We start from the raw sequence: 9,573 nt of genomic DNA on the forward strand, positions 1-9,573 counted from the left end.
TGGCGTGCTGTGATTCATGAGGTCGCAAAGAGTTGGATACGACTGAGTGACTGAACTGAACTGAACTGATAAATAAATCATTAACCACTCTATGTACCAAACATATAACGAATATATTTTGACAATCCATACATGCAGGCAACAAAATCGTTTGTCAAAGGAGGCATGCACAGTGCTTATAGATACAAAGTGGGTTATACTTAATAGTCTATGAAGTCTTCCACCTCAGAAATTAAATGTGATATAATCTTGCTTAATGAAGCCTGAAAAGATGGGAAGAGGAAACATTCTCAGATTCATGCTTCTAAAGTCAATTGGCAGATAAGACATCCTCAGTGACATTATGTCACACTAATGGTCCGTCTTGTCAAACCTGTGGTTTTTCCAGAAGTCATATGGATGTGAGAGTTGGACTATAAAGAAAGCTGAGTGCTAAAGAATTGATGCTTTTGAACTGTGGTGTTGGAGAAGACTCTTGAGAGTCCCTTCTATAGCAAGGCGAGTCTACCAATCCATCCTAAAGGAAATTAGTCCTGAATATTCATTGGAAGGACTGATGCTGAAGCTGAAATTCCAATATTTTGGCTACCTGAGGCAAAGAACTGACTTATTTGAAAAGACCTTGATGCTGGGAAAGATTGAAGGTGGGAGGACAAGGGGATGACAGAGGATGAGATGGTTGAAGGGCATCACCAACTCGATGGACATGAGTTTGAGTAAATTCCGGGAGTTGGTGATGGACAGGGAGGCCTGGCGTGCTGCAGTCCATGGGTTTCAAGGAGTTGGACATGACTGAGTGATTGAACTGAACTGAACTGAATGTTCCCTGACTTGATGATTTGTTGGCCAGTCTTCTATTTTCACAGGAAAAGCTAAGTTCAGACTAATGCAGAAAATGTATTATAATAAATAAATAAAATGATTATAATGAATGATAAATAAGATAATAAATGTTCTTCTAAATAGTATTAATAAGTGGGAACATGTTTGGAAGGAAATTATGAAAATGGTAAACAAGAAGAGAAGTCTCCTATTTGATAAGTATAAATAAATTGATATGTCAAAAATTTATTTCAATATGGTACAAAATAGGATAATAATACTGCTAATAAAAATCATTAAAATTAAAAAGATAATATCTCTATTCTGTGATTATTTTCAAAAAGAGGTGTGGTTTCTAATCAAAATTATATAGTTTTTCTCAGAGAAGTTTTCACATCTTTGTGTCTCAAGCTGTAGATTAAAGGGTTCATCATAGCAACCACATTGGTGTTAAAGAGAGAAGAGATGTTTTGCTCATCCAGAAATGCAACAGAAGATGGTTTAAGATATACAAATGCACATGATCCAAAGAAGAGAGAAACAGCAATGATGTGGGAACTGCAGGTGCTGATGGCTTTGGACCTGCCCTCTGTGGAGCTGATGTGGAAGATGCTGGAGAAAATAAGACTATAAAGATAAAGATGATGAGACTGGGCATAGTGATGTTGATGCCCACCACAGGGAAAACAACCAACTTATTGACCGAGTACTTGTGCAGGAGAGCTGAAGCAGAGGATGGATGTCACAGAAATAATGGTTAATAGTGTTTGCATCACAGAAGTTCAGTCTCTGCATGTATCCAGTGTGAGCCATGGCCCAGAAAATGCCATCTAGTAGGAACCAAAGCACAAGGCTGGAACACACTTTAGGGGACATAATGTTATACAAAAGTGGCTTACAGATGGCCACATAGAGGTCATAGGCCATTGATGTCAGCACATATATTTCAGAAATGACAAGAAAACAGAAAAAGTAGAGCTGAGTCATGAGCCCCATGTAAGAAATGATCTTCTTCGAAGTGAAGTTACTCAGCATTTTTGGTGCAAACACAGAAGAATAACAGAGATCTATGAAGGAAAAGTTAAAGAGGGAAAAGTATGTAGATGTGAATCCAGTTGAATTAAGATTATCAAGCCCAGGTTCCCCATCACAGTGACCATGAACATTCCTAGAACAGGAAGAAAATGTTGGTGGGAATGCAAACTAGTACAGCCACTATGGAGAACAGTGTGGAGATTCCTTAAAAAACTGGAAATAGAACTGCCTTATGATCCAGCAATCCCACTGCTGGGCATACACACTGAGGAAACCAGAAGGGAAAGAGACACGTGTACCCCAATGTTCATCGCAGCACTGTTTATAATAGCCAGGACATGGAAGCAACCTAGATGCCCATCAGCCGATGAATGGATAAGAAAGCAGTGGTACATATACACAATGGAGTAATACTCAGCCATTAAAAAGAATGCATTTGAATCAGTTCTAATGAGATGGATAAAACTGGAACCTATTATACAGAGTGAAGTAAGCCAGAAAGAAAAACACCAATATAGTATAATAATGCATATATATGGAATTTAGAAAGATGGTAACAATAACCCTGTGTACGAGATAGCAAAAGAGACACCAATGTATAGATCAGTCTTATGGACTCTGTGGGAGAGGGAGAGGGTGGGGAGATTTGGGAGAATAGCATTGAAACATGTATAATATCATGTATGAAACGAGTCGCCAGTCCAGGTTCTATGCACGGTACTGGATGCTTGGGGCTGGTGCACTGGGATGACCCAGAGGGAGGGTAGGGGAGGGAGGAGGGAGGAGGGTTCAGGATGGGGAACGTGGGTATAACTGTGGCGGATTCATTTCAATATTTGGCAAAACTAATACAATATTGTAAAGTTTAAAAATAAAATAAAATTAAAAAAAAATTTAAAAAATTAAAAAAAAGAAAAAAAAAAAGAAAATGGGGAGCTGGAGATCTGGTTGGTCTGTTATTCCCATCAAAATGAACTGAGTCAGGAAAGACCTATTTCCAAGAGCCATTCTTCTCTAAAGGAATCTGTGGACACAGGCGAAAGGGTTCCATTAGAGAACAACTCAGCTCTTCCACAGTTTCTCCTCCTATGAAAGAGTATACACACTGTGAATGCCTGACACTATCCCAACCTTCATTCATGTCAACTCTTCCCTCACCAGTCCAACTGGAGGCAGTGACCCTAGCAATCTGGTGCTGTCTTCTCATGCAGGTTAGACCTTATGTGGCAGGAACTAAGAACACTGCTTCAAGATGAGGGGACCCAAGTCTATGAGAATCAAGTTACCAACCTTATCACAGAGTAAAAGTCATAAAGGAAGAAGAATGAGAGATCCACCTACTTAGAGGAAACTTCCTGACTGATATGTCTTTGAACCCCTCTAATATTCGCTGATTCCTCTCCAACAAATGCTTCCAGTAGTTTTACTTGAGTCTCAGCTTCACAAAATGAGAAAGAATGGACATATGATAGGTTCCTGGACTTTGATCACAAAATGAGGAAAAAGTATTATAAATTAAATTCAGAAACTCACCCAACTTTGATCTTAAAACTTCAGGACTTTCTCCTTACCCTGTGTATTTACCATGTTGGTTCTGCAAATGTCATTTCATGTTTTCCAGGCTTGATCCCTTTGATTTTAGGGGAGAGAAAGTAGACATTAATTCACATATGCCCTGGAAATCTTTGTGAACTTCTATAATTTCTGATATTTTCAGTGTTCTCAAGCAACAGAAGATAGTCCTTTTATTATAATACTTGCTACTTGATTAGACCCAGAATATTTAATGTGAGTTTAAGGATGTAATGCACTTGGTGAAAAACAGGTTAGAAGCTTGCCTGGTCTCTTCTCCAGAATGTAGATTATATGTTTAATATGGAATAAGGAAATTTTGGATCCTGGCTCATGATCTGTCTTTATTTCCTTACAGACTCACTCTTTTACTCATTTTTGCTTTATTCTAGGGACTGTACATCCCTCAGTTAGATCCAAAGTGAATTCACATCTCCTCATTATCTACACCTCTGAAGGGGAAGCTGTTACATTGTCTCATTCCCTTTTTATTCGCATTTACTAAATGGGCGTATTTCCACAAGAGACCTACTTACAGGTTTCTTTATTTCTTTATCTGAATTCATCAAATGTTGCAGTGACTCATTTCAGTTGTTCTCTATCTGAGATGTCTCTGAAATAATTTGTTATATAATATGTCCCTTCTATAGTTTATACTTTTCACATCTTCCTGAAATTTCTACCTGACTCTTCTACTGGCTAATTTCCTTTAACATTTCAGTGACTGAAATTAACAATTTTTCTCATGATAGAACAGAGTAGGGGTTATGGAATTAGAGAGAGTCCTCTGAATCCTACCTTCCTTCTTCCACTTATACATACTATAACACTTTGGACAAGTTATTGAATCTCTAGGTTCACCTACGTGAAGTAAGGAATGTCAAAATAGCATCTCTTTCATTGACCTGCTGTGTTAATCAAGTGAATAAAAAAATAAGTAAAATGGTTGGGCCAGTATTGGCATATGAGTGTCAATAAACATCAGCTGTTACTACTCATGTTTTCATAAATTTAAGTAGATTCTTTTTTATAATATTCATCAAACTTTCCCCTTTTAATTCATGCTTTTCTATAAACTGTATATTTTATTAAGTCAAACATTTATTCTACCCTGTTAACTATTTGGATCCTGAAACTAAGAACAAAGCTGAGTACACAGAAAGAACTCAATCAATACTTCTGAAACTCATCTTATTTTTATCTAAGAGCTTTCAGAATACATTCAAAACTTCTCTTATGCTTAACCACAATGTTTACAACCACAAAGACCTGCACCTACCTGTCCCCAGCCACCACACAACTTCTGGCTTTATGATTAAACTGAACTAGTGTAATGTTGAACTATAGAGGCACATAACTCTTATTTTAGCATTTTCTCATATATTCACTCGTTTGTTCATGAACAATGCTGCAAGGAGATCCAACCAGTCCATTCTAAAGGAGATCAGCCCTGGGTGTTCTTTGGAAGGACTGATGCTAAAGCTGAAACTCCAATACTTTGCCACCTCATGCAAAGAGTTGATTCATTGGAAAAGACTCTGATACTGGGAGGGATTGGGGTCAGGAGGAGAAGGGGACGACAGAGGATGAGATGGCTGGATGGCATCACCTACTCGATGGATGTGGATTTGAGTGAACTCCGGGAGTTGGTGATGGACAGGGAGGCCTGGCATGCTGCAGTTCATGTGGTCACAAAGAGTCGGACACGACTGAGCAACTGAACTGAACTGAACTGAATGCTGCTAGAATAAGGTCTGAAAGCACAGCTCTGTCCCTCCCTGGTTCAAGAACTTTCAGTGGTTCTCCATTACCCACTTGAAAATTGAAGCTATGTAGTAAAGACATATTTCTTAGAACTATGATTAAGGCTTGGTTAAAACTAAAGAAGAAAGTGAATCAGAGTTAACTTTGATGAGAAGCCATAAAAGTACCATTCTGATTGACTGAAGTATCTTGCACACTTTAAATATGCTACAAAAATTTAACCTTCTCAAAAAACATAAAAAAGAAAGGAGAATGTTTACTTTTCAAAGACCACTCAATTGTCTTGGACACATTTTAGAAATGTCTAAAACACATTTTAGAAATACATATGTTTTTGTGTATAAAACAAACCTACATGAGTTTATCTTGAGGGAGAAGAATATCATTCTATGATAATAGAGTTTTCTCTCTCTTATTGACAGAAAAGCATCAAATGCTCAAAAATATGCTTTCAAAATGCTCCAAAAAAAGAGGGCCTCCACAAACAAAATAATGACTTGTGCAGCTACCACAATTATGTAATTTTCTTATTTGTTTTTAGTGGGGCAACCCTTAAAAGGGAGAGATGGAAGAAATTGTTAGCAATTGAATTTCTGATGAATGAAAATTAAAATCATCCATGTGAAATTTTAAATGTAGACTTCTTTGAAACATCTTCTTTGTTCTCTAGCTCTTATTTAGAATCTTCCCAATATATTGTATAATATTTGAAATCATTAGTCTAGCTAAATTAGGTAAGAAAATGTATATTAATGATGCAGCAACTTGAAAAAGAATCCAATTTCACATGAACTTAGAAAAGCTCTGTCCTGGTTCATGGGCACAGGAGAAATCCAGGGCTTATGAGGTTGACTCTAAGATGGAACACCTTCAGCAGAACCATAACTTCCTTCAAAACCTGTCAGTGCCAATGACATAACTCAGGAAAGGAAGAACTATAAGGAGATCAAACCGGTCAATCCTAAAAGAACTCAGTCCTGAATATTCATTGGGATGGCTGATGCTGAAGCTTAGGCGCTGATACTTTGGCCACCTAATGAGAAGAACTGAGTCATTAGAAAATATGCTGATGCTGGGAAAGACTGAAGGCAGGAGGAGAAGGATGACAGAGGATCTGATGGTTTGATGGCATCACTGAATTGATGGACATGAGTTTCAGCGAGTTCTGGGAGTTGGTGAAGGACAGGGAAGCCTGGTGTGCTGTAGTCCATTGGGTCACAAAGAGTCAGTTCAGTCAAAGAGAATGAACTGAACATATAACATGTATAATATCATATACGAAACGAGTCACCAGTCCAGGTTCGATGCACGATACTGGATGCTTGGGGCTGGTGCACTGGGACGACCCAGAGGGATGGTACAGGGAGGGAGGAGGGAGAAGGGTTCAGGATGGGGAGCACATGTATACCTGTGGCAGATTCATGTTGATATATTTCAAAACCAATACAATATTGTAAAGTTAAAAAATAAAATAAAATGGAGAAAAAAAAATCCTCTGGCTTGATTCCCCCTCCACTTAAAAGAAGTCCAAGTAGAGAGATGCACAGTTAGATTGCTAACTAAAACATGATTAAGTTGCCAAACAATCAGCAAGGTTGCCTCCTTTACAAGGTTACTACCCGTAATTATGAAACATTGTATTTTAAGTTATTTATATTTTTTTCAGATTAACCAAAGATATACATTACTCATTATAAAGAACTGTTCTTTTATATTAATGAACAGATTTCATTTTAATTTTGAGGCGCATGAAATGAAAGATTAGTGATCAGGCTTAATTTACTCTTGGGGATCCTCAAATTGTTATAAAATACATAATAGAGTACATGCATCAGTATTCTGTAGGTTTCCAAATGGCCCAGTCAAGTTCACTTGTTTAGATGCATTTGCTTCCATTTGAAAAACACGTTTATAGAGAGAAATACTAGTTTAAACAAACAAAACTCTGACCAAGATCAACAATTTTAGGTAAATAGATCTTGTTAAGGAAAAATCAGTCATGTCCGTATTGCAGTCAGGAGATGAAAAAAGAGTGGTCATCTAGAAATATTAGCCAAAGATTTAGTTATGCTGAACATCTCAAAAAACATTTAGTTATGCTGATCATCTCAAAAAAAAAAAAAAGTAAAAAGTCAGCTTTGCCAAATTTCAAAATACATAAATACTGACTGGAGTTTAAGAAGAGTGTTTAGTAGTTAATATTTTTCAAAATATCTTAGAAAATGATTACAGGGTCACTGATACAGCATATTGAGGATTTTTAAAGTAGCACACTTTTGCTTTCAAAAAATAATCCAACATTCTTGTCATAACTCGCTTTATTCTCCAAATATTTCTTTCACATTGTCATTATTCTCCCAGCTGCAATTTGATGTTTCTGTACCTAAAACTCCATATGAACGTAGCACACAGAATCCAGCAAAACCAGAAATAATCTACTTGTTCAAAAGTCATCTAGTCCTGTTGCTTTAACATTTTAAATCATAAATAACTTAAGCTTTTATCTTTTCTAGAGAAATCCTGTGATTTCAATAGTATCTAGGGTCTTGCACAAGGAGTGAGTCCATAGATAAAGGTTTTCATTATCAAAAACTTTTCTGTGCAAATTACTTTTTCTTTTCTTGATGCAATTACTCCTCATGATTTATCTCCTGTAACTGATGCCTTGTAGGATTCTTTGTAATCCCATGGACTATACAGTGCATGGAATTCTCCAGGCCAGAATAGTGGAGTGGGTTCCCTTCTCCAGGGGATCTTCTCAACCCATGGATCAAACCCAGGTCTTCCACACTGAAGGAAGATACTTTACCACAAGGGAAACCCAGGTCCCTAAATCTCACGACTGTGTCCCACACTGGGACATCTTATTTATTGACCATATGCTCTTTGAGTCCTGACATAATAACACTAGGACCACAGCCTTGTCTAACTCAATGAAACTAAGCCATGCCCGTGGGGCAACCCAAGATGGGCGGGTCATGGTGGAGAGATCTGACAGAATGTGGTCTACCGGAGAAGGGAATGGCAAACCACTTCAGTATCCTTGCCTTGAAAACCCCATGAACAGTATGAAAAGGCAAAATGATAGGATACTGAAAGAGAAACTCCCCAGGTCAGTAGGTACCCAATATGCTACTGGAGATCAGTGGAGAAATAACTCCAGAAAGAATGAAGGGATGGAGCCAGAGCAAAAACAATACCCAGCTGTGTATGTGACTGGTGATATAAGCAAGGTCCGATGCTGTAAAGAGCAATATTGCATAGGAACCTGGAATGTCAGGTCCATCAATCAAGGCAAAGTGGAAGTGGTAAAACAAGAGATGGCAAGAGTGAATGTCGACATTCTAGGAATCAGCGAACTGAAATGGACTGGAATGGGTGAATTTAACTCAGATGACCATTATATCTACTACTGCGGGCAGGAATCCCTCAGAAGAAATGGAGTGGCCATCATGGTCAACAAAAGAGTCTGAAATGCAGTACTTGGATGCAATCTCAAAAACAACAGAATGATCTCTGTTCGTTTCAAGGCAAACCATTCAATATCACAGTAATCCAAGTCTAGGCCCCAACCAGTAACGCTGAAGAAGCTGAAGTTAAACGATTCTATGAAGACCTACAAGACCTTTTAGAACGAACACACAAAAAAGATGTCCTTTTCATTATAGGGGACTGGAATGCAAAAGTAGGAAGTCAAGAAACACCTGGAGTAACAGGCAAAATTGGCCTTGGAATATGGAATGAAGCAGGGCAAAGACTAATAGAGTTTTGCCAAGAAAATGCACTGGTCGTAACAAACACCCTCTTCCAACAACACAAGAGAAGACTCTATACATGGACATCACCGGATGGTCAACACCGAAATCAGATTGATTATATTCTCTGCAGCCAAAGATGGAGAAGCTCTATACAGTCAGCAAAAACAAGACCAGGAGCTGACTGTGGCTCAGACCATGAACTCCTTATTGCCAAATTCAGACTTAAATTGAAGACAGTAGGGAAAACCACTAGACCATTCAGGTATGACCTAAATCTAATCCCTTATGATTATACAGTGGAAGTGAGAAATAGATTTAAGGGCCTAGATCTGATAGATAGAGTGCCTGATGAACTATGGAATGAGGTTCATGACATTGTACAGGAGACAGGGATCAAGACCATCCCCCTGGAAAAGAAATGCAAAACAGCAAAATGGCTGTCTGGGGAGGCCTTACAAATAGCTGTGAAAATAATAGAAGCAAAAAGCAAAGGAGAAAAGGAAAGATATAAACATCTGAATGCAGAGTTCCAAAGAATAGCAAGAAGAGATAAGAAAGCCTTCCTCAGCAATCAATGCAAAGAAATAGAGGAAAACAACAGAATGGGAAAGACTAGGGATCT

At 38.0% G+C, this 9,573-nt stretch overlaps 1 protein-coding gene and 1 pseudogene across 1 annotated transcript in view; both read right to left on the reverse strand.

The window, feature by feature from the left end:
- Positions 1-167, reverse strand: part of LOC104980717 (olfactory receptor 145-like) — a 3,271-nt gene extending 3,104 nt beyond the window's left edge. Inside the window, 1 exon segment of the mRNA XM_010829500.1 lies at positions 98-167. Coding sequence (XP_010827802.1) covers positions 98-167 — 70 coding nt within the window.
- Positions 168-1,187: 1,020 nt separating this feature from the next.
- LOC104980636 lies at positions 1,188-2,895 on the reverse strand (annotated as a pseudogene).
- Positions 2,896-9,573: the final 6,678 nt, after the last annotated feature.

This window comes from Bison bison, unplaced genomic scaffold, assembly GCF_000754665.1.
Source record: "Bison bison bison isolate TAMUID 2011002044 unplaced genomic scaffold, Bison_UMD1.0 scf7180017864506, whole genome shotgun sequence".
Taxonomy (NCBI): Eukaryota; Metazoa; Chordata; class Mammalia; order Artiodactyla; family Bovidae; genus Bison; species Bison bison.